General features: G+C 46.6%; 1 protein-coding gene across 3 annotated transcripts in view; it reads right to left on the bottom strand.

Moving 5' to 3' along the window:
• Nucleotides 1-25,036, bottom strand: part of NSUN3 (NOP2/Sun RNA methyltransferase 3) — a 187,938-nt gene that overhangs the window by 55,792 nt on the left and 107,110 nt on the right. For all 3 annotated transcript variants that reach the window (XM_073616996.1, XM_073616995.1, XM_073616997.1), the window contains exons 2-3: nucleotides 18,860-19,123; nucleotides 7,985-8,328 (exon numbers count right to left, since the gene is read on the bottom strand). In XM_073616996.1, the coding sequence (XP_073473097.1) occupies nucleotides 7,985-8,328; nucleotides 18,860-18,954 (439 nt within the window). In that variant the 5' untranslated portion in view covers nucleotides 18,955-19,123. The remainder of the gene's footprint in view (nucleotides 1-7,984; nucleotides 8,329-18,859; nucleotides 19,124-25,036) is intronic.

The raw sequence follows: 25,036 nt of genomic DNA on the forward strand, positions 1-25,036 counted from the left end.
ACCAAAGAACACCATACCTACTGTGAAGCATGGGGGTGGCAACATCATGCTTTGGGGCTGTTTCTCTGCAAAGGGAACAGGACGACTGATCTGTGCACATGAAAAAATGAATGGGGCCATGTATCATGAGATTTTGAGTGCAAACCTCCTCCCATCAGCAAGGGCATTTTTTTATTATATACAGGATTATATACAAGGGCATTGAAGATGAAATGTGCCTGGGTCTTTCAGCATGACAATGATCCCAAACACACCGCCCGGGCAACAAAGGAGTGGCTTCGTAAGAAGCATTTCAAGGTCCTGGAGTGGCCTAGCCAGTCTCCAGATCTCAACCCCATAGAAAACCTTTGGAGGAAGTTGAAAGTCCGTGTTGCCCAGCGACAGCCCCAAAACATCACTGTTCTAGAGGAGATCTGCATGGAGGAATGGGCCAACATACCAGCAACAGTGTGTGACAACCTTGTGAAGACTTACAGAAAACGTTTGACCTCTGTCATTGCCAACAAAAGTTATATAACAAAGTATTGAGATGAACTTTTGATATTGACAAAATACTTATTTTCCACCATAATTTGCAAATAAATTCTTTCCAAATTAGACAATGTGATTGTCTGGATTTGTTTCCACATTTTGTCTCTCATAGTTGAGGTATACCTATGATGACAATTACAGGCCTCTCATCTTTTTAAGTGGGAGAACTTGCACAATTGGTGGCTGACTAAATACTTTTTAGCCCCACTGTAGGTAGGTTACAGCATTATAAATGCAAAGCATGTTTATGCTCTCCCCCTCCAGCCACAACAGTAGATAAACTTATTGCCCTTACTTGCTTTATGTAATCATCACTGAACTGTAGACACATGCCCATAATTATATATTTTACCCGCTGTACTCTGCTGTAATTCAGTATTACAAATATTCTTCCTCCTGCTGTAGATTTGGGATCTTTCTAGAAGCAATCAGTGCTTGCATGGTGTATATAAGCACATCCCTAGCCGCACCACAGAAAGCAAGAGCCGAGACATGCTGCTTTACATCAGCAAAGTAAATGTCGGCATGAGAAAAAACTAAAAAAGTGTAGTGCTAACTTACTAATCAATAACACAATAATGGTGGAGCCCTCTAATGTATGGAAATCTCAATAAACTTCAATAACTCCACAATACAGGTCTCTGTGATATGTAAGGTCACATATAATACACATCAAACTGAAAATAAGACAGACAAAATGAAACTTTGCAGGGATGGTGGAAACCCCTTCTACAGATATTTAGCAGTGGATGGTATCATTAGGGCAGTGGAACGTATCAATAAAGCTTATCAGTGTAGCCTCATCAGTGCCCATAAGTTCAGCCTTATCAGTGCCCATCAGCGCAGCAGGGGTCGTTTGTGCAGGAGGGATCGTGAGGAGAGCTGGCCCTATGACATAGAGCGGGGATCTCCCATTGTGACAGATCTTGTGGATGAAACTCCAGCCGCTGTAAAGTTCTGCCTCCTGGACCAGCTCCTGTGATAGACAGCACACTGGCCCAATGCCGGTCCAGGAGGTGGGACTTAACAGCGCCCGGAGATTCACCTGAAAGATCTGTCACAGTGGGAGATCCCCGCTCCGTGTCATCGGGCCAGCTCTCCTAACGATCCCATGCAGCAGTGACAGGTGGATCTCTTTTGGGTGGCCGGTGGCGGGGGGGGGGGGGGGTGTGTAGGTGACGGTGATATGAAGTGTTGGCAGGAAGCAGGGGAGGAGGACACCACCTCAATGGGCAGTACAGACCGGGGGTCTAGGAGACCCCTACACCCACTACAGCAAGCGGGGACGGAACTACATCTCTGCTTGCTGTAGATAAGACTACAAATGGGTAGTGCCAGGACCAGTGGCTGAGGGTACAGGAGGAATAGCAGCCACCGGTCTTACAAACAGGAAACCCCTGGGGATTAAGATTTTTTCTTTAAAATCATCAGGCTATTTCAGACAAACTACTGAGCTCAGAAGATGGATGCCATAGTTGGTGAAGGTAGGAGCAACAAGGACATAGAAAAAAGTTTATGCCCGGAGTTCTCCTTTGAGCAGACAGACTTTGCACTAAAAACAAGGAGCCAACCCCCCCAGTATCTGGCTGTCTCTTGCTGCATGCCTACAATTTCTGACTGTCTCTTGCAGCATGTCCCCAGTCACTGTCTGTCTCTTGCTGTATGTCCGCTGTCTCTGATTGTCTTCTGCTGCATGTCCACCGTCTCTGACCGGGATACTGCAGCATGTTCCCAGTCTTTGGCCATCTATTGTGGTATGTCCCAAGTCTCCAAATGTCTCTTGCGGAACGTCCCTAGTCAGTGGCCTTCTCCTGTGACATGTCCCCAGTCTCTGACCATCTCCTGCAGGTTGTCCCTAGTCTCTGATTGTATCCTGGGGCATTTTCCCAGTTGCTGGCTATCTCCTGCGGTATATGCTCAGCCTCTGATAATCTCCTATGGCGCATCTCAAGTCTCTAAACAAAGAAAAAAATAGAAAATATAGTTGGGTACCTGGTAACTCTTTTTCTAAGAAGTCTTCCAGGGCAGCATCCGAGAGATAGGCTCCTCCTGCCTGAAACAGGAAACATATTAGTCCACCATTATAAATTTCACAGTCTTACTTGAGTGCCTCAGTTGTATTAAAGCACCAAAGGAAATCTCAGTAAGCTTAAAACTCCCCCATTGTACCTGGTATTTGTTGTTTTAAGGGTGGGAACTAGTGCTGCCCTGTGAAGAATTCTTAGAGAAAAAATTACCAGGTATCTAACTCGAATCATCTTCCAGGGCAGCATCCGAGAGGATGTATCAAGCAATACTTACTAAGATGGGGATAGGGACTGGAGCACCTTGCGACCAAATGCCTAGTCTTGGTCAGACAGCTGGTCTATATGATAGTACCTTGTGAAGGTACTGAAGCTCGACCATGTCGCTGCCCTGCAGATCTGCTTCGGAGTTGCCCCTGCTTTCTCTGCGACCGAGGTTGCCCAGGCTCTGGTTGTGTGTGCTCTGATCCCGCCTGGAGGGATGAGGTTTTGTGCCTCATAGGTCGTCTGTATGGCCATTCTTATCTATCTGCTGATGGTATTCTTGGATACCTGCTTCCCTTTGTTAACTCCTGCATAGAGGACAAAAAGAGAGGTCATTCCTCGCCAATCCTTCGTTCTTTCGAGGTATGTTATGAGTGTGTTTCTTACATCTAGTTTGTTGTAAATGTCTCTTTTTTTGCAGTCCATAGTTTTTGGAAGCGAAGGGATGATGATATTTTGGGTTCTATGGAATGTTGAAGAAACCTTGGGTAGAAAGGCTGGGTCTGGCGAGAGAATTATTTTGTTTATATGTATTAGGCAGTATGGTTCCATCATAAACAGGGCTTGGATTTCGCTCACTCTTCTGGCCGATATCAGGGCCACAAGAAGTGCCGTTTTTAGTGTGAGGTTTTTGTCTGAGCTATCTTCTATCGGTTCAAATGGGGGAGTGAGAAACCCTCTAAGCACCGTGGACATGTCCCAAGTTGGAGTTCTATTCATTTTAGCCGGTCTGGCTCTCTTAAGTGACAATAGGAAGGAGAATGCTGCCACTTGTACCTTCAGCGTACCTTGGAAGATGTTTTTATCTGCTCCATCTTGCAGGAAGTCCAGAATTGTTGGGATTATCCCTCTGTTGGGAATCGGTTTGTTTTTGTTCCAGGAGACAAACTTTTTCCCCACTTTCTCGTAGATTGCCCTAGTCATGGGTTTCCTGCTGTGGCATTAATCACCTTGTCTGACAGCCCTTTGTTCTGAAGTCTTACCCTTTCAGTAACCAAGCCAAAAGCTTCAGGATTCTGTGGTTTGGATGGTTGACTGGGCCCTGTGATAAGAGATCTTGCCGGTCCGTCAGTGTCAGTTGAGGTTGGATGCTGAGGTTCTTCAAGTGGCTGAATCATGTCCTTTGTGGCCAGAGCGATTCTATTAGTATCACTGTTGCTCTCTCTGTCTTTATTTTTTGAACCACTCTTGGTATTATGGCAGTTGGAGAGAATGCATAACACAGTTGCCATCCCCAGCTTTGGCTGAAGGTATCTACTCCGCTGTTGCCATCTGTGGGATCCAGTGAGAAGAATGTTGGTGATTTTGCATTTGCTTTGGAGGCGAACAGATCTACCTCGGGTACCCCCCACGTCTGAGTGATTTGTGCGAAGGTTGTTTGGTTCAGTGACCACTCCGTCTGTTTTATGGTCTTTCGGCTCAGGAAGTCCGCCAGCGTATTGTCTATTCCTTTCAGGTGGATGCCTGATATTGACCTTATGTTTGATTCTGCCCATAGCAGGATTGTTTCCGTCAGTCTCATCAAGCTTTGGGACTTTGTCCCTCCTTGCCTGTTTAGGTATGCCACTGTCGTGGCATTGTCCGACGTACTTTTACGTCTCTCCCCTCTGTTGAGTGGCTTGAGGTTCAGTATGAGTCTTAGCTTGCCTGACGTTTTTTTCTTTGCAAAAATATGGGAATAAAACCCTGTCTGTTCCTCTTGAGGTACATGGCGAATCACTTTCTGATCTAGTAGATTCTCCAGGGACTCCAAAAAGGCCTTTGCCCGATCTTCGTCCTTTGGTAGCATGGTTACTAGGTACTTGGTTGGGGGGTGGGCGGAAAATTCTATCGCGTAGCCAACTGTTATGGTGCGTATGATGAATTTGTTTTTTGTTGCTTCCATCCATTGGTGGGCAAAAGTTGCAAGTCTGTCCCCCACCTGACGACAGTCGTTGTTTTTTGTTCTTTGGGTTAGGAGGCTTGAGGATGAATTCACCCTTGCCTTTTTTGTTTTGTTGTCGCCAGTGCTTCTTTGCTCCCGGCTTGTTGAACTTTTTGAATTGCCGAAAGGGCGCCTTTCCTTGCTTCTTTTTGGTTTGGGGAAAACCCTTGTTTTTTGCTGCTGTCCTGCTACCTGCACATACCGCTGCTGCCGTTTCTAGTCCAGGCCCCAACAGCAGGTCTCCAGTGAATTGCCTAAGACAGAGGTGACCCTGGAGAATCCTAGCTTACCTTGGAGCTGTCCTGGCTTGCAGGATCTGCAGGGTAGGGTGGAGAAGCGTCAGACAAGGTCAGCCACCTGGATCCTCTGCTTAGAGGAGCCTTTTTAACTGCTTCCTGCTTAAGCTCCAGCCCTGCCCCCAGCTGACCCCCTGCAGGTTGGTGGATGTACCTGCACATACCGCTGCTGCTCTAGTACCGTTTCTAGTCCAGGCCCCAACAGCAGGTCTCCAGTTAATGGAATTCCACACAGTCTGTTCTTAGAAGGGATATCACCTTCCCAAGACTTCAGACACAGGGCCCTTCGGGCTGAGTTGAGTAGCGCTGTGGCCCTTGAAGATATTCTGACAGTTTCCGCTGAGGCATCCGCTAGAAAAGCTGCCGCTCTGGTCAGTGTAGGGATGTTTTTTATTAACTCCTCTCTAGATGTGTCACTTTCCAGTAGTTCTTGTAGCTGGGTTAACTAGATTAGTAAGGTGCGGGCTGTGCAGGTGGAAGCTATTGCTGGATTCAGGTTCGCAGCCCCTGCTTCCCAGGCCCTCTTTAAAAGGGCTTCTATTTTCTTATCCATGGGGTCACTTAGGGTACCCACATCATAGAAGGCTAAGTCAGATTTATTCATGACTCTTGCCAGAGAGGAATCAACTTTGATGCCTTTAGCCAAGGTTTTGGTGTCTGTCTCTGTAAATGGATATCTGCGCTTGACCGCAGCTGGTATGAAGAGTTTTTTCTCTGGGTCTTCACATTCTTTTTTGATGATATCTTTAAGAGTTTGGTGTACAGGAAATGTTCTAGGTTTCCTGGGTTGCAGCCCTTTATACATCTTGTGGTGTAGTGTGAGCTCCGCAGCTTTTTGCTCTTTAATACCTAGCGTGTCGGCTATAGCTTTTAGAAGGTTATCCATGTCTTCTGAGAGAAATAAGTTGCCCTCAGAAGCCGGATCTTCCTCGTCAGAGTCTGAGCAAAGGCCATCCTCCAATTGGGATTGTTTGGATTTGTCCGAATCCTCCTCTTGTTCTTGTTGTTCTGCCTGTTCCCTGTTACCCTAAAGGAACGCATGTCCCGCTGGTAGATGGGGTACTGGTCAGACTGGCACTTGTTAGCGCTTCCAACTTCTCAATTGCTGAGTGTAGTGGCGCCATGGTGCTCTTTTTTTCTTTTTTGAAAGCTGAGTAGATCTTTCAGGTAACCTTGCGATTCTTTGGCCACCATTTTGGCTATGCATTTTTTGGCATAGGTGTTTTTTCCATTCAGGCGAAAACCGGTGGCCTAAGCACATGCTTTGTTGCTTTTCGCTTTCCTTTCCTCTGGGGTCTTTGCCTGAAATCAAGCAGAAAAAAAAGGTCCCCGTGAGGTAGGCAGTTAAAAAAAAACTGCCTGTAAGTAGGCAGTTTCGCAGAGAGACTAAGACAGAGGTGACCCTGGAGTATTCTAGCTTACCTTGGAGCTGTCCTGGCTTGCAGGATCTGCAGGGCAGGGTGGAGAAGCGTCAGACATGGTCAGCCACCTGGATCCTCTGCTTAAAGGAGCCTTTTTAACTGTTTCCTGCTTAAAGGGGTTGTAAAGTTATTTTTTTTTTTTTTTTTAAAATAACAAACATGTTATACTTACCTTCACTGTGCAGCTCGTTCTGCACAGAGTGGCCCCGAACCTGGTCTTCTGGGGTCCCTCGGCGGCTGTTTCAGCTCCTCCCCGCAAGCATTTACCACCTTCGTGCGAGCTCCCTCGCACGGTGGTGAGTGCTTGCGGGCGCGCTCCCGTGATACAGCCGGCGGCTATAGCCGCTCGCTGTATCACTCGGCCCCGCCCCCTGGCGCGCCGCGTCATCGGATGTGATTGACAGCAGCGCGAGCCAATGGCTGCGCTGCTTTCAATCCATCCACTGCAGCCAATCAGCGACCAGGCTGAGCTGCAATGAAGATGACGAGCACGAGCAGCGAAGATTCGAGGCGTCAGGTAAGTAAAACGGGGGGGCTGGGGGCGGCGGTACTGTCAAAAGTTTTTTCACCTTAATGCATAGAATGCATTAAGGTGAAAAAATTTTTACCTTTACAACCCCTTTAAGCTCTGGCCCTGCCCCCAGCTGAACCCCTGCAGGTTGGTGGATGTACCTGCACATACCGCTGCTGCTGGTGTCCTCCTTCCGGAGCTTCCTTTAAGGAGGGGGACTCTGCTGATATATATATATTTTTTTTTTGAATTTTTTGAAATTCCCACCTCCCGGAAATGATGTCACCGGAAGTGCCCCACTCGGTTTCCTCCTAGAAGTCTCTAGTCTCCGGAAAAATGGGCGCCGACCGGAACCGCGTGACCGGAAGTGACGTTTTTCCGGCGTCTGCACCATCTTGGTACACCCCGCAGAGCCTCCACGAGACAAACCAGCTTGCTCTGTGGGGTGTGAATGCGGCGGCCAACAGAGGGCGGGAGCGGACACTACCCCATGTAAAGAAAAAGCGGAAGTTCAACACCTACCTGTTTGGCGGCGCCTGTGGCAGGGGGTAAAGCATCTCACTCCACCTCTGTCACACTGGCGATGTCTTGCTTGTTACCTGGAAAAAGAACCCAGATGGAAGCTGCAGCAGGTCCCTCCAGCATGGAAAAAAGGTATGGGTGAAATGCCAGTGCATTGTTCCAGCTTGGGGGGATGGTTGCAGACCCCTCTGTAGGGGCGAAATCTCAGGCAGAACAAGTTTGTTCAAATTTGCTGCTCACCCTCCCAAGGCCCGCTGGGCTGTATGGGATGCTAGCAGGGGGGTCTCCTGCAACTAGCACAGAGACAATGTAAAATAATAAACGTTTCTTTGCAGCCTAAACAACTGAGGCACGCAGGTAAGACTGTGAAATTTATAATGGTGGACTAATGCGTTTCTTGTTTCAGAGAGGTGGAGCCTATCTCTCGGATGCTGCCCTAGAAGACAATTCGAGAAAAATAAGTACAGTATTAATCAATCAATGGCATTTACCTGGTGATGAACACTGCAGAAGTGTTACAGACTTTCCACCAGGAGCAGCGCACATATCCAAGACCATCTCACCATCCTTGATATCTAGCGCTAGAACTGGGAGAAGCGATGAGGCATTGAGTACATAGTAGTCTTTGATCTTTCCACTCTGATGTCGCTGAGAAGGAAACTTTCCAGGTGTCTTACTAATATAGCACTTTATCAGTTTTTGGTTGTTAGGAAAGTTGTCACTAGACAGTCTATGGTATCCCAGCATAAGCAAATGATTCTCCGTCTCCACAGTGTTCTGGTAATTATTTAGCAGCACAGCATACTGCCAGAGCCCAGGATCTGTGAGCACCTCCCTGCAGACAAGAAAAAGCAAAAGGTAATTTATTGTGGAACTCAATTTTTTTTTTTTTTGGATAGAGCTGGGAAGGGTTTAAACAAATATCAGGATTTTACTATTGTCTGTACCCCTGGGGAACGTATCCTGCGGGAAAGGACCTCAGGCAACTTTATACTGCTCGTTATGTCGCCATTTGGAGATTTTTGTCATTTCCTGTGTGGCAGTGGGGACAGGTAGTAAGTGCAATTTCCCCAACAGGGGCAAGGCCAGCATTAAAATCTGACAAGCCTTCCCTATTCCATCCAAACCTAATGAGAAGAGTATTGGCTAGAACTCCACTTTAAGGATCTTGAGCTACAATAATCATCTGCAATTACATTTATTGTCAAATAACTTATACAAATACAGTAAAAGGCAAGTTCATGGTCAGAAAAAACATATACTTACATGTGTGCACAATGATGGATAAGTGTTTCAAAGCATAATAATGAATGAATGTGATTCCCATCATGTGTTTATGGCTGTATAACCAAAGTGTGGAACTAAGTCTGCCGAATCTCCGAAGGCAGTGACTGCGATGACTGGTTCTATATTCTCTTTATAGTACTGCAGACATTGCTAGGGCTATATAAATAAATAAAATATACTGTACATTGGGTGGATTGTAACTAAGTAGTGATTTACCTTTACAGCACTGCTGTCCAACTCTAGGTTCAAGACCCACAAGGGCACCATCTGCATAGAGTTTGGAAGAATCTGATTTTACGCTCCTTGCTCTATGCATGCAAGATCCAGCAGCCTAATGACTTGTGCTATAAAACATTCACATTTGTATTGGGTCTCCCAAACCCTAACAAAACAATAGGAACTCTGTGATTCCCATTGACTTGAAATACCTACAGTGCTCCTGTGACCTGAGGAATTTCGGCCACATTTATGTGATAGGTCCACTTTAAAACAAAGCTGATGTCAAGGCTCCAGTTGCTCATGTTATCTAGGACCAGGATGCTGTACAGTAGTGTTTTCCAGCCTTTTTTCACATACATATGTCTTGGCAGCCTATTTCCATAAATTGTACCCCAAAACAGTAAGTACTGCACCAAATGGTAGATGTAACCAAAGTGCACTGTGGGGGGCTTAAATGTGTAAAGTAAATAAAACCTAATCTTACACTGCTCCGGGCCATGAGTGTGTAATGCAAAAAAGAGTGCAGAGTGCAGGTAACAGAAGTTAGTAATGCACAGAGCATAGGGGCCGGGGGTAAGTAATGCACAGAGTGCAGGAGTCAGGAGTAAGTAATGCACTCTGTGCATTACTGACCCCTGAACCCTGCACTGAGTGCAGGGCACCAGAGTAAGTAATGCACAGAGTGCAGGGGTCTGGAATAAGTAAAGCACAAAGTGCAGGGCCCCAAACTAAGTAATGCACAGCGTGCAGGAGTCAGGAGTAAGTAATGCACAGAGTGCAGGAGTCAGGAGTAAGTAATACACAGAGTGCATGAGTAAGTAATGCACAGAGTGCAGGGCTCCAGACTAAGTAATGCACAGAGTGCAGGAGTCAGAAGTAATGCACAGTGTGAGGGAGTCAGGAGTAAGTAATGCACAGAGTGCAGGGCTCCAGAGTAAGTAATGCACAGCATGCAGGAGTAAGTAATGCACAGAGTGCAGGAGTCAGGAGTAAGTAATACATAGAGTGCAGGAGTAAGTAATGCACATGGTTCAGGGGTCAGGGGGTCAGTAATGCACAGAGTGCAGGGCTCCAGACTAAGTAATGCACAGAGGGCAAGAGTCAGAAGTAAGTAATGCACAGCGTGCAGGAGTAAGTAATGCACAGAGTGCAGGAGTCAGGAGTAAGTAATGCACATGGTTCAGGGGTCAGGGGGTCAGTAATGCACAGAAGGCAGGGCTCCAGAGTAAGTAATGCACAGAGTGCAGGAGTTAGTACTGCACAGAGTGCAGGAGTCAGGAGTAAGTAATGCACAGAGCGCAGGACTCCACAGTAAAGCAAAGAGTGCAGGGGTCAGGAATTAGTAATGCACAGAGTGCAGGGGTCTGGAATAGGTAAAGCACAGAGTGCAGGGCACCAGACTAAGTAATGCACAGAAGGCAAGAGTCAGAAGTAAGTAATGCACAGAGTGCAGGAGTAAGTAATGCAAAGAGTGCAGGGCTCCAGAGTAAGTAATGCACAGAGTGCAGGGTTCAGAAATTAGTAATGCACAGAGTGCAGGGGTCTGGAATAAGTAAAGCACAGAGTGCAGGGCTCCAGACTAAGTAATGCACAGAGTGCAGGAGTCAGAAGTAAGTAATGCACAGAGTGCAGGAGTCAGAAGTAAGTAATGCACAGAGTGCAGGAGTCAGAAGTAAGCATACCTCCCAACCGTCCCGGATTGCCCGTGAAAGTCCCGCTGTGGGAGGTCTGTCCCGCGTCCCGGGCACCTTCATTCCGGGACAATACAATGTCCCGGAATTGCCCCACTGGCCGATCTGATGCCCCCCTAAAAATTGCCGCAGCATTGCCGCTGTCCCTCACTGCCCACTGTACTAGTTTTGGCCGAGACCGCTTCATTTCACCCCCAGACACAGCCTGGCTCCCTGCCAAAACAACTGGTTGCTAGGCATGGCCCGCCTGGCGTCTAACAACCAGTGACGTCACGACAAGGAGAGTGGAGCCCCAGCATTTAGCCAAAGGAGGAGTCCTCTTCGCGCCTAAGCTCCGCCCCCGCCCCTGACTCCGCCCCCGACTCCGGGTCTTCCCTGAGTGGAGCCCCAGCATTTAGCCAAAGGAGGATTCCTCTTCGCGCCTAAGCTCCGCCCCCGGCTCCGCCCCCGACTTCGCCCCCGACTCCGCCCCTGACTTCGCCCCCGACTCCGCCCCTGACTCCGCCCCTGACTTCGCCCCTGACTTCGCCCCTGACTTCGCCCCCGAATCCGGGTCTTCCCCGAAGGCTGTTCCTGCGCTGGAATAAAGGTAGGAGAAATGCTCCCTGCACTGCCCTGACTCTGAGTACACTCATGATCACTCTGCTCCCTCCCATACACTGCCCCTCTCCAGTCATGCTGTACAGTCCCCCCATACTGCCCTCCACTACCCCCCCCATTATACTGCCCCCCTCCCATTTTACTGCCCTCCACTACCCCCCCAATATACTGCCCTCTACTACCACCCCTCCCATCATACTGCCCCAATCCCATCATACTGCCCCCCCCTCCTATTATACTGCCCTCCACTAACCCCCCCATTATACTGCCTTTCACTGCCACCCCCACCCATCATACTGCCCCCCTCCAATTATACTGCCCTCCACTGCCACCCCTCCTATTATACTGCCCTCCACTAACCCCCCTCCCATTATACTGCCCTCCACTACCACCCCTCCCATGATACTGCCCTCCACTACCACCCTTCCCATCATACTGCTCTCCCTCCCATCATACTGCCCTCCACTACCACCCTTCCCATAATACTGCCCTCCACTAAACCCCCTCCCATTATATTGCCCTCCACTACCATCCCTCCCATCATACTGCCCTGCACTAACCCCCCCTCCCATGATACTGCCCTCCACTACCGCCTCCTCCCATCATACTGCCCTCCACTACCTCCTCTCCCATCATACTGCCCTCCACCCCATCATACTGCCCTCCGCTGCCTCCCCTCCCATCAAAATGCCTTCCACTGCCTCCGCCCCCAACATACTGCCTTCCACTGCCACCCCTCCCATCATACTGCCCTCCACTGACACCCCCTCCCATCATACTGCCCTCCACTGACACCCCCTCCCATCATACTGCCCTCCACCCCATCATACTGCCCTCCACTGCCACCAACTCCCATCAAAAACTCTAAAAAAAACTCTAAAAAATAAAATGGATAAAATATAATGGTAAAAAATAATAACAAAAATAACATAACAACAATAAAAAAAAACTACTGATCCTGTCCACTGCCCTGCTGATTATGTCTACTGCCCTACTGACCACGTCCACTGCTCTACTGACCATGTCCACTGCCCTATTGACCATGTCCACTGCCCTACTGACCATGTCCACTGCCCTACTGACCATGTCCACTGCCCTACTGACCATGTCCACTGCCCTACTGACCATGTCCACTGCCCTACTGACTGACACCATTCACAGTCCACACTGACACCACTGGCGGAACTACCAGCAAAGGTTGCACTTGCAACTAGGCCCTGGCCTTCTGCCACCATGGCCGGGTCCAATCTGCTGTGGGACCATGAAGGGTGATGGGATCAGTGGGAAGGGCTCTGGGCTCGAAGGGAATGGCCCAGGCTGGAGGTCGGGGGGCCCTTCATGGTTTCTTGCACCAGGGCCCCTGAAGGTTCTAATTACGCCTCTGCTGCACCCTGTATATAGCTCATCCAGTACCCTGTGCCCTGTATATAGCTCGTCTCAGAACCCCGCACCCTGTATATAGCTCATCCCAGAACCCTGCACCCTGTATATAGCTCATCCCAGCACCCTGCACCCTGTATATAGCTCATCCAAGAATCCTGCACACCCTGTATATAGCTCATCCAAGAACCCTACACCCTGTATATAGCTCATCCCAGAACCCTGTATATAGCTCATCTCAGATCCCTGGACCCTGTATTATAGCTCATCCCAGAACCATGCACACTGTATATATGCTCATCTCAGAACCCTGCACTCTGCACATAGCTCATCCCAGAACCCTGCACTCTGCACATAACTCATTCCAGAACCCTGCACTCTGCACATAACTCATTCCAGAACCCTGCACTCTGCACATAACTCATTCCAGAACCCTGCACTGTTTACATAGCTCATACCAGAACCCTGCACTCTGTACATAGCTCATCCCAGAACCCTGCACTCTGTGCATAGCTCAACTCAGAACCCTGCACTCTGTGCATAGCTCATCTCAGAACCCTGCACTCTGTACATAGCTCACCCCAGAACTCTGCACTCTGCACATAGCTCATTCCAGAACCCTGCACTCTGCACATAGCTCATTCCAGAACCCTGCACTCTGTACACAGCTCATGCCAGAACCCTGCACTCTGTACACACACAGCTCATGCTAGAACCCTGCACTCTGTACACAGCTCATGCCAGAACCCTGCACTCTGTACACAGCTCATGCCAGAACCCTGCACTCTGTACACAGCTCATGCCAGAACCCTGCACTCTGTACACAGCTCATGCCAGAACCCTGCACTCTGTACACAGCTCATGCCAGAACCCTGCACTCTGTACACACACAGCTCATGCAAGAACCCTGCACTCTGTACACAGCTCATGCCAGAACCCTGCACTCTGTACACAGCTCATGCCAGAACCCTGCACTCTGTACACAGCTCATGCCAGAACCCTGCACTCTGTACACAGCTCATGCCAGAACCCTGCACTCTGTACACAGCTCATGCCAGAACCCTGCACTCTGTACACAGCTCATGCCAGAACCCTGCACTCTGTACACAGCTCATGCCAGAACCCTGCACTCTGTACATAGCTCATCCCAGAACCCTGCACTCTGTACATAGCTCATCTCAGAACCCTGCTCTCTGTTAATAGCTCACCCCAGAACCCTGCACTCTGAATGCAGCTCACCCCAGAACCCTGCACTCTGAATGCAGCTCATGCCAGAACCCTGCACTCTGTACACACACAGCTCATGCCAGAACCCTGCACTCTGTACACACACAGCTCATGCCAGAACCCTGCACTCTGTACACACACAGCTCATGCCAGAACCCTGCACTCTGTACACAGCTCATGCCAGAACCCTGCACTCTGTACACAGCTCATGCCAGAACCCTGCACTCTGTACACAGCTCATCCCAGAACCCTGCACTCTGTACACAGCTCATCCCAGAACCCTGCACTCTGTACATAGCTCATCCCAGAACCCTGCACTCTGTACACAGCTCATGCCAGAACCCTGCACTCTGTACACAGCTCATGCCAGAACCCTGCACTCTGTACACAGCTCATGCCAGAACCCTGCACTCTGTACACAGCTCATGCCAGAACCCTGCACTCTGTACACAGCTCATGCCAGAACCCTGCACTCTGTACACAGCTCATGCCAGAACCCTGCACTCTGTACACAGCTCATGCCAGAACCCTGCACTCTGTACACAGCTCATGCCAGAACCCTGCACTCTGTACACAGCTCATGCCAGAACCCTGCACTCTGTACACAGCTCATGCCAGAACCCTGCACTCTGTACATAGCTCATGCCAGAACCCTGCACTCTGTACATAGCTCATGCCAGAACCCTGCACTCTGTACATAGCTCATTCCAGAACCCTGCACTCTGTACATAGCGCATCCCAGAACAATGCACTCTGCACATAGCTCATTCCAGAACCCTGCACTCTTAACATAGCTCATTCCAGAACCCTGCACTCTGTACATAGCTCATCCCAGAACCCTGCACTCTGTACATAGCTCATCCCAGAACCCTGCACTCTGTACATAGCTCATCCCAGAACCCTGCACTCTGTACATAGCTCATCCCAGAACCCTGCACTCTGTACATAGCTCATCTCAGAACCCTGCACTCTGTACATAGCTCATCTGAGAACCCTGCACTCTGTACATAGCTCATCCCAGAACCCTGCACTCTGTACATAGCTCATCCCAGAACCCTGCACTCTGTACATAGCTCATCCCAGAACCCTGCACTCTGTACATAGCTCATCCCAGAACCCTGCACTCTGTACATAGCTCATCTCAGAACCCTGCACTCTGTACATAGCTCATCTCAGAACCCTGCACTCTGTACATAGCTCACCCCAGAACCCTGCTCTCTGTTAATAGCTCATCCCAGAACCCTGCACTCTGTACATAGCTCAACCCAGAACCCTGCACTCTGTACACAGCTCATGCCAGAACCCTGCACTCTGTACATAGCTCATGCCAGAACCCTGCACTCTTAACATAGCTCATTCCAGAACCCTGCACTCTGTACATAGCTCATCCCAGAACCCTGCACTCTGTACATAGCTCATCCCAGAACCCTGCACTCTGTACATAGCTCATCCCAGAACCCTGCACTCTGTACATAGCTCATCCCAGAACCCTGCACTCTGTACATAGCTCATCCCAGAACCCTGCACTCTGTACATAGCTCATCCCAGAACCCTGTACTCTGTACATAGCTCATCCCAGAACCCTGCACTCTGTACATAGCTCATCTCAGAACCCTGCACTCTGTACATAGCTCATCTCAGAACCCTGCACTCTGTACATAGCTCATCCCAGAACCCTGCACTCTGTACATAGCTCATCCCAGAACCCTGCACTCTGTACATAGCTCATCCCAGAACCCTGCACTCTGTACATAGCTCATCCCAGAACCCTGCACTCTGTACATAGCTCATCTCAGAACCCTGCACTCTGTACATAGCTCATCTCAGAACCCTGCACTCTGTACATAGCTCACCCCAGAACCCTGCTCTCTGTTAATAGCTCATCCCAGAACCCTGCACTCTGTACATAGCTCAACCCAGAACCCTGCACTCTGTACACAGCTCATGCCAGAACCCTGCACTCTGTACACAGCTCATGCCAGAACCCTGCACTCTGTACACAGCTCATGCCAGAACCCTGCACTCTGTACACAGCTCATGCCAGAACCCTGCACTCTGTACACAGCTCATGCCAGAACCCTGCACTCTGTACACAGCTCATGCCAGAACCCTGCACTCTGTACACACACAGCTCATGCTAGAACCCTGCACTCTGTACACAGCTCACCCCAAAACCCTGCACTCTGTACACAGCTCATGCCAGAACCCTGCACTCTGTACACAGCTCATGCCAGAACCCTGCACTCTGTACACACACAGCTCATGCTAGAACCCTGCACTCTGTACACAGCTCATGCCAGAATCCTGCACTCTGTACACAGCTCATGCCAGAACCCTGCACTCTGTACACAGCTCATGCCAGAACCCTGCACTCTGTACACAGCTCATGCCAGAACCCTGCACTCTGTACACAGCTCATGCCAGAACCCTGCACTCTGTACATAGCTCATGCCAGAACCCTGCACTCTGTACATAGCTCATCCTACAACGCAGCACTCTGTACATAGCTCATCCTACAACGCTGCACTCTGTATATAGCTCATGCCAGAACCCTGCACTCTGTATATAGCTCATCCTACAACCCTGCACTTTGTACGTAATGCACTCCAAACACTGCATTCTTTTATCCTTTTTTTTAAATGAATGTGCTGGGGTATGTATGTATCCATGAGACTCTTGCTTGTGGAACAATAATAAAAGCATATTTTATAGATACAAGGAAGCCCAAGTTTTGTTTAATGATGCCCATTAAGCCCCTCCCACTGTCAAAAGTTTGACCACGCCCACATTTGCCGCAGCGCGCTATGCAAGGTTACTTCCTTCCTCAAGTGTCCCTCATTCTGAAGTTCAAAAGTTGGGAGGTATGAGTAAGTAATGCACAGAGTGCAGGAGTCAGGAGTAAGTAATGCACAGAGTGCAGGGCTCCAGAGTAACTAACCGTTCCGGGTTGAGAACCACTGCTGCAGAGCCTTCTTTTCCTATCTGTTAGTTCAGCCTTTCAGACCAACACCTGGCTTCCCTAATGCATAACTGGATGATTAAAGTGGAACTAAACTCTCTAAATCAACATTAAAGTACAACTAAAGTCAAAACTTTTTTTTTAGTTTTGGATAGATCGGAGAGGGATTAGAACACCGGTCAGGTTTTATTGCTGTCTGTGCCCCCATTATGGAGATTCACTCTCTCGATTTGTCCTGTGTTTACCATTATTGGTGAAAGTGAAAGTAAAAGAAAATCCCAAATTTTTGGTTGTCCCCAGAAAAGTAATAGAGGGGAAATCTTCCAATGTGCACACTAGTTCTGGTGACCTGGGGGAGGTCCCCTAGGGATTCCCCTAATTTGCAGGGATTTCCTCTCACTTCCTGTTTGGCTATGGGACAGGAAGTGAAGGGAAATCCCCCCCCCCCCAATGGGACACAGATGGCAAAAAATAAACTGAAAAGGGTTATGACCCTCCCTTTCTCTATCCAAAATAAAGAAAAAAGTTTTGCCTATAGTTCTACCTTAACTACTTTTTATCCCTTAAGCTGCTAGCCTTAGCAAATAGATATGAAGTTATATTTTATTTACTCATTTCAACCTTTTTTTTTTTTTAATTTCTTCAGGTTTTTTTTCCAGTTTGTGGCCTAGGCCAGAATGATCTCGTACATCCCAGGAGTCTTGCATCTTTTTCTTTCGTCTGGAGGAGGGGCTTTCTCAGATAAGCACGCCCTCCTGCCTGTATGCCTGTGCTAAGGGCAAGTGGATTCCATGAAGAAAAGACTACATGAATTACCCATTGATACTTAAGATGGCCGCGTGAGGTCACTCCCACGCATGCGAGCGGGAGCCATTAGTCATGGCACATACTGGGGGAAAAAACGGCACGGTGGTTCGTTTCCTCACAGCACATACACCAATGACGAAATCGGCGCACTACAAGTAGGAACAACAATATGTCTCCTCCCCCAGTCAGTTCTATCCCACCTACAGTTAGAACACATCTAGGGAACACACATTTAACCCCTTGACCGCCCCCCTAGTGTTAACCCCTTCCCTACCAGTTACATTTACACAGTAGTCAGTGCATATTTATAGCACTGATCGCTGTATACTCTAAATATCAATGGTCCCAAAAATGAGTCAAAAGTGTCCAATCTGTCCGTTGCAATGTTGCAGTACTGCAAAAAAAAAAAAAAAAAATCGCAAATCACCGCCATTACTAGTAAATAAATAATAAAAATGCCATAAATCTTTCCCATAGTTTGTAGACGCTATAACTTGTGCGCAAACCAATCAATATACGCTTATTGCGATTTTTTTTTACCAAAAAGATGTAGACGAATATATATTGGCCTAAACTGATGAAGAAATGTGTTTTTTTTTTTAAATGCAAGAACATATTTGGGGGGCACACCCTACAATGCGTTTAAATTCAAGATGGTGCTGCTATAAGACCTACAAACAGTACAAAATATTTTACAGCGCACACATACAAAAATGACATTTCCTGCAAGGCTAGTTAAAAACACCTGAACATATTCAAAAAATACGGGGCTTTGGTCACACTACATGGTCATATAGTGCTAAGCCCACTTACTGCGACAAAGTTTTGAATATGTTCAGGTGTGTTTAACTAGCCTTGCAGGAAATGTCATTCTTGTATGTGTGCGCTGTAAAATATTTTGTATTTTTAAAAAAAATGGGGACAAAATTGTCAGTCTTTTTTTGTTTATAGCGCAAAAAATAAAAACCGCAGAGGTGATCAAATACCACCAAAAGAAAGCTCTATTTGTGGGGAAAAAAAGGACACAAATTTTGTTTGGGTACAGCATTGCATGACCGCCAAATTGTAAAAAGTGCTCTGGTCAGGAAGGGGGTAAAATCTTCCGGGGCTGAAGTGGTTAAAAATGGATTAAATCGTGTTTTTGGTTTGTGGTACTCATATGTGGTGTAGTTCTGTTTTGAGTACATTTTACTTACCGGACAGTATGCCAGTGGTCTCCAAGTTCTTTTGAATACACTTGATCAAAGTAATCTAGCACAAATCTGCAGATCTGTTTCCTAAATCGTCCCATCTGATTGCAAAGAAAAAACACAAAATCCGAACAGACATTTGATGGTCACCGAGACATCCTGGCCAAAATCTGCTTTCCACTGGAGATCCCAATGACCAGAGCATTACCAGCTATCACTCCAGAAACTAACTTCGCTGTCATGTTCAGCAGAGCTGTGTAAAACTTGGAACTGCAGAGAAAAAAAAAATGATGATTAGACTTGAAGGTCAGAGGGAAATTATCCAATTTATCAATATAAATAGGATGTGCGGCTCACACATCAAGACCAAACCAATAAAATGTAGCTTTTATTTATAACGTAAAAAATACCTTTGACAGATATATAAATGTACTTATACTTCAGCTCAGTTTATTATCCTTCTGTCATTTACACTAACAGAATGGAAGAGAATGGGAACAGGGTTATTAACCACTTAAGCCCCGCACCATTTGGCTGGCCAAAGACCAGAGCACTTTATGCGATTCGGCACTGCGTCGCTTTAACCGACAATTGCGCAGTCATGCGACGTGGCTCCCAAACAAAATTGGCGTCCTTTTTTCCCCACAAATAGAGCTTTCTTTTGGTGGTATTTGATCACCTCTGCGGTTTTTATTTTTTGCGCTATAAACAAAAAAAGAGCACCAATTTTGAAAAAAAAAAACGCATTATTTTTTACATTTTGCTATAATAAATATCCCCCAATAATATATAAAAAAACATTTTTTTTCCCTCAGTTTAGACCGATACGTATTCTTCTACATATTTTTGGTAAAAAAAAACAAAAATCGCAATAAGCGTTTATTGATTGGTTTGTGCAAAAGTTATAGCGTCTACAAAATAGGGGATAGTTTTATGGCATTTTTATTAATATTTTTTTTTTTTTATTAATGTTGGCAGCGATTAGCGATTTTTATTGTGACTGCAACATTATGGCGGACAGATCGGACACTTTTGGCGCTATTTTGGGACCATTCACATTTATACAGCGATCAGTGCGATTAAAAATGCATTGATTACTGTGTAAATGTGACGGGCAGTGAAGGGGTTAACCAGGAGGGGGCGCTGCAGGGGTTAAGTCTGTCCTAGGGAGTGATTCTAACTGTGGGGGGGATGGGCTACGTGTGACACGACACTGATCACCGCTCCCGATCACAGGGAGCTGTGATCAGTGTCAGTGTCACTAGGCAGAACGGGGAGATGCTTGTTTACATCAGCATTTCCCTGTTCTTCCTCTCCGAGGGACGATCGCGGGTATCCCCGGGGACATCAAGTCTACAGGACCCACGATCACACTCACGGAGCTCACGGCGGCAAATTTAAAGGGATGTACCTGTATGCCCATTTGCCTGTCCATGCCATTCTGCCGACGTATATGCACATGCGGCGGTCGGCAAGTGGTTAATGCATTCTATTACTATATGGGAATGTATATTTTTGGTTGAACTAGATGGACTTGTGTCTTTTTTCAACCTGACTAACTAACTATGTAACTATGTAATTACCCTTCCAATAGAGTTCTCTTATCATTTCATATCTCTTATCAGAATCCTGAACTTTGATTTGCTTATATTTTCCTTTCCTGGTTCCTTTTCTCCCCCTCAACATGTTAATAATTTTTAAATACAATCTGTTTTCATTACATACCTTATTTTAGACAGAGTAATGTCTTCACTGTGTCTCTATGCTTCTCTATGCAATGCAGGAAGCTCATGACTAGTGGGAGGGGCTGGTAGGTTGCTGTACAGTGCATCCAGAAAGTATTCACAGCGCTTCACTTTTTCCACATTTTGTTTTGTTACAGATTTATTCGAAAATGGATTAAATTCATTATTTTATTCAAAATTCTACAAACAATACCCATAATGACAACGTGAAAGAGGTTTGTTTGAAATCTTTGCAAATTTATTAAAAATAAAAAACTAAAAAAATCCCATGTACATAAGTATTCAGAGCCTTTGCTATGAAACTCAAAATTGAGCTCAGGTACATTCTGTTTCCTGGGATCACTCTTGAGATGTTTCTACAACTTGATTGGAGTCCACCTGTGGTAAATTCAGTTGAATGGACATGATTTGGAAAAGCACACACCTGTCCATATAAGGTCCCACAGTTGACAGTGCATGTCAGAGCACAAACCAAGCCATGAAGTCCAAGGAATTGTCTGTAGACCTCCGAGACAGGATTGTATGGAGGCACAGATCTGGGGAAGGGTACAGAAAAATTTCTGCAGTATGGGAGGTCTTAATGAGCATGGTGGCCTCCATCATCCGTAAATGGAAGAAGTTTGGAACTACCAGGACTCTTCCTAGAGCGGGCCGCCTGGCCAAACTAAGCGACCGGGGCCTTAGTCAGGGAGGTGACCAAGAACCCAATAGTCACTCTGACAGAGCTCCAGCGTTTCTCTGTGGTGAGAGGAGAACCTTCCATAAGAACAACCATCTCTGCAGCACTCCACCAATCAGGCCTGTATGGTAGAGTGGCCAGATGGAAACCACTCCTCAGTAAAAGGCACATGACAGCCTGCCTGAAGTTTGCCAAAAGGCACCTGAAGGACACTCGGACCTTAATAAACAAAATTCTCTGGTTAAATGAACTCTTTGGCCTGAATGACAAGCCTCATACACCTGGCCAATACCATCCCTACAGTGAAGCATGGTGGTGGCAGCATCATGCTGTGGGGATGTTTTTCAGTGGCAGGAACTGGAAGACTAGTTAGGATCAAGGGAAAGATAAATGCAACAATGTACAGAGACATTGGTCACGGTGGTCATCGTGACCACTGGCCATGCGCATCATGTCCCCCGCTATCGGTCGTGCCAACCTGCCGCCGTACAAGGACGGCGGCTGGTCGGCAAGCGGTTAATATTATTATTATACAGGATTTACATTGCGCCAACAGTTGGCGCAGCACTTTACGACATGAGGGCAGACAGTACAATTACAATACAATTTAACCACTTGACCACTGGGCACTTAAACCCCCTTAATAACCAGACCAATTTTCAGCTTTTGGTGCTCTCACATTTTGAATGACAATTACTCAGTCATGCAACACTATACCCAAATGAAATTTTTGTCCTTTTTTTCACACAAATAGAGCTTTCTTTTGGTGGTATTTAATCACCACTGGGTTCTTTATTTTTTGTGCTATAAAATAAAAAAGACCGAAAATTCTGTAAAAAAATGAATTTTTCTTCGTTTCTGTTATAAAATTTTGCTAATTTTTTCTTCATATATTTTGGCCAAAATTTATACCGCTACATATCTTTGGTAAAAATCACCTAAATTGGTGTATATTATGTGGTCTTTGTGAAAGTTATAGAGTCCAATAGCTATGGTGCCAATATCTGAAAACTGATCACACCTGAAGTACTGACGGCCTATCTCATTTCTTGAGACCCTAACATGCCAGAAAAGTACAAATGCCCCCAAATGACCACTTTTTGGAAAGAAGACATTCCAAGGTATTTAGAAAGATGCATTATGAGTTTTTTGAAGTTGTCATTTTTTCCCACAATTCTTTGCAAAATCAAGATTTTTTTTTTCTTTTTTTTTTTTTTTCACAAAATTGTCATATTAGCAGGTTATTTCTCACACACAGCATATGCACAAATTACACCCCACAACACATTCTGCTATTACTCCCGAGTACAGCGATACCACATGTGTGAGACTTTTACACAGCGTGGCCACATACAGAGGCCCAACATGCACGGAGCACTTTCAGGCGTTCTGGAGCACCGAGGCCAATTCTGACATTTCTCTCCTACATGTAGAAATCATCATTTATTTGCTAGAAAATTACATAGAACCCCAAAACATTATATATGTTTTTTTCTAGACCCTAGAGAATACAATGGTGGTCGTTGCAACTTTTTATCTCGCACGGTATTTGCGCAGCAATTTTTCGAACGCGTTTTTTTTGGAAAAAAAAACAGTTTTGTGCTTTAAAAAAAGAAAAAACAGTAAAGTTAGCCCAATGTTTTTGCATAATGTGAAAGATGAAGTTATGCTGAGTAAATAGATACCTAACATGTCACCCTTCAAAATTGCACATGCTTGTGGAATGGCGCCAAACTTCGCTATTTAAAAATCCCCATAGGCGACGCTATAAAATTTTTTACTGGTTACATGTTTTGAGTTACAGAGAAGGTCTAGGGTCAAAATTATTGCTCTCGCTCTGCCGATCGCAGCGATATCACACATGTGTGGTTTGAACACCATTTTCATATGTGGGCGGGACTTACGTATGCGTTCACTTCTGCATGCAAGCACACGGGGACACAGGGGAAAAAAAATATATTTTTTTTTATTGTTCATTTTACTTTATTTATTTTAGTTTGATGCTTTTTTCCAATAAATTTTTTGATCACTTTTATTCCTATTACAAGGAATGTAAACATCCCTTGTAATATGAATATGGCATGACAGGTCCTCTTTACAGTGAGATATGGGGTCAATAAGACCCCACATCTCACCTCTAGGCTGGGAAGTCTGAAATAAAATTAAAAAAAAAAAAAAAAAAAAAGATCCTGGCTTCGATCGTAGCGGTGAGTCGGTAGAAGCACCTGAGGGCGGCGGGAGGGGGGGACGTCCCCTCTCGCCTCCAGTAAGAACGATCAAGCAGCGGAACAGCCGCTACGATCATTCTTATGGTGTAGGGAATCGCCGGCTGAAAAAGCTGATATCTGATTGATGCCTGTAGCTGCACCCATCATTCAGATATCCCCGCACAAAGTCAAGGACGTCATATGACGGGCAGCGTGCGGGAAGTGGTTAAAACGCATTTTTTTTTTAACACAAAGTTGTCCATTTATACAATATTTCTAACACATAGCATGTACATACCAAAAATGACACCCCAAAATAGATTCTCCTACTCCTCCTGAGTACGGCGATATCACATGTGTGAGACTTCCACAGCCTGGCCACATACAGAGGCCGAATACAGCCGAGTATGGCAGAGTATGGCTGAGCATGGCAGAGTATGGCTGAGTATGGCTGGGTATCACCAAGTATTGCAGAGTATGGCTGGGTATTGCAGAGTATGGCAGAGTATGGTTGGGTAGAGTATGGCTGGGTATGGCAGAGCATGGCAGGGTATTGCAGAGTATTGCGGGGTATTGCAGGGTATTGCAGGGTACTGCAGAGTATTGCAGAGTATTACAGGGTATTGCGGGGCATTGCAGAGTATTGCAGGGCATTGCAGGGTTTTGCAGGGTATTGCGGGGTGTTGCAGAGTATTGCAGGGCATTGCAGGATATTGCAGAGTATTGCTGGGTATTGCAGAGCATTGCAGAGTATTGCGGGGTACTGCAGAGTATTGCGGGGCATTGCAGACTATTGCGGGGCATTGCAGAGTATTGCGGGGCATTGCAGGGTGTTGCAGAGTATCGCTGGGTATTGCAGAGTATTGCAGAACGCTGTGAGCACTACACATCCAGCCCACAGAGCTGCTGCCATCCGATCTCTCCCCCCTGATGCGGTGTGGGAAAGGCACAGGAATTTCTGCAAATCCCACACCGCATCAGTATGAACCGGCACTTAGGGAAGTCCACAGTTTGTTTATACTTTGCTATAGTGATGGGTGGCAGCTCAGTGTTCTTAATGCGGTGGGCAGTCAATCTAGCCCACCTTTGAGAAAGTCCGGAGGATGCGGTGTGGCTTCTGACATCACCGCAGACTGACAGGTGAACAGCAGGGACTGCAACGGACTCGGCTCTTATTATTTGGAGCGCTTGTATTTTTTCTGTGCAATTATAAGTTCAATTCTCTTTTTAATGCTTTAAAAAATTCTCCAGTGAGCACTATGAGCTGTTTATGTTTTTTATGAGCTTATATGGCAATTGATCTAGTAAAGCTGAAGATACCAGTGGTTTTTGAAGTGGATCTTTGAACATTCATATCAAGCAGGAGTCCACGGGATAGCTGCTTTAGTATTAAAAAACGTTTTGTGACCTCCTATTGCTTGCTGAGGTCCGTCAGTATATGTGAGAGTACACCTGATTGAGTATAGTGGCCTTAGAAGAGCACAGTTTGAAAATGTGGAACTAGGGGTCGACCGATATCATTTTTTCAGGACCGATAATGACTTTTCGGATG

Source organism: Aquarana catesbeiana, linkage group LG02 (genome assembly GCF_042186555.1).
Source record: "Aquarana catesbeiana isolate 2022-GZ linkage group LG02, ASM4218655v1, whole genome shotgun sequence".
NCBI classification, from domain to species: Eukaryota; Metazoa; Chordata; class Amphibia; order Anura; family Ranidae; genus Aquarana; species Aquarana catesbeiana.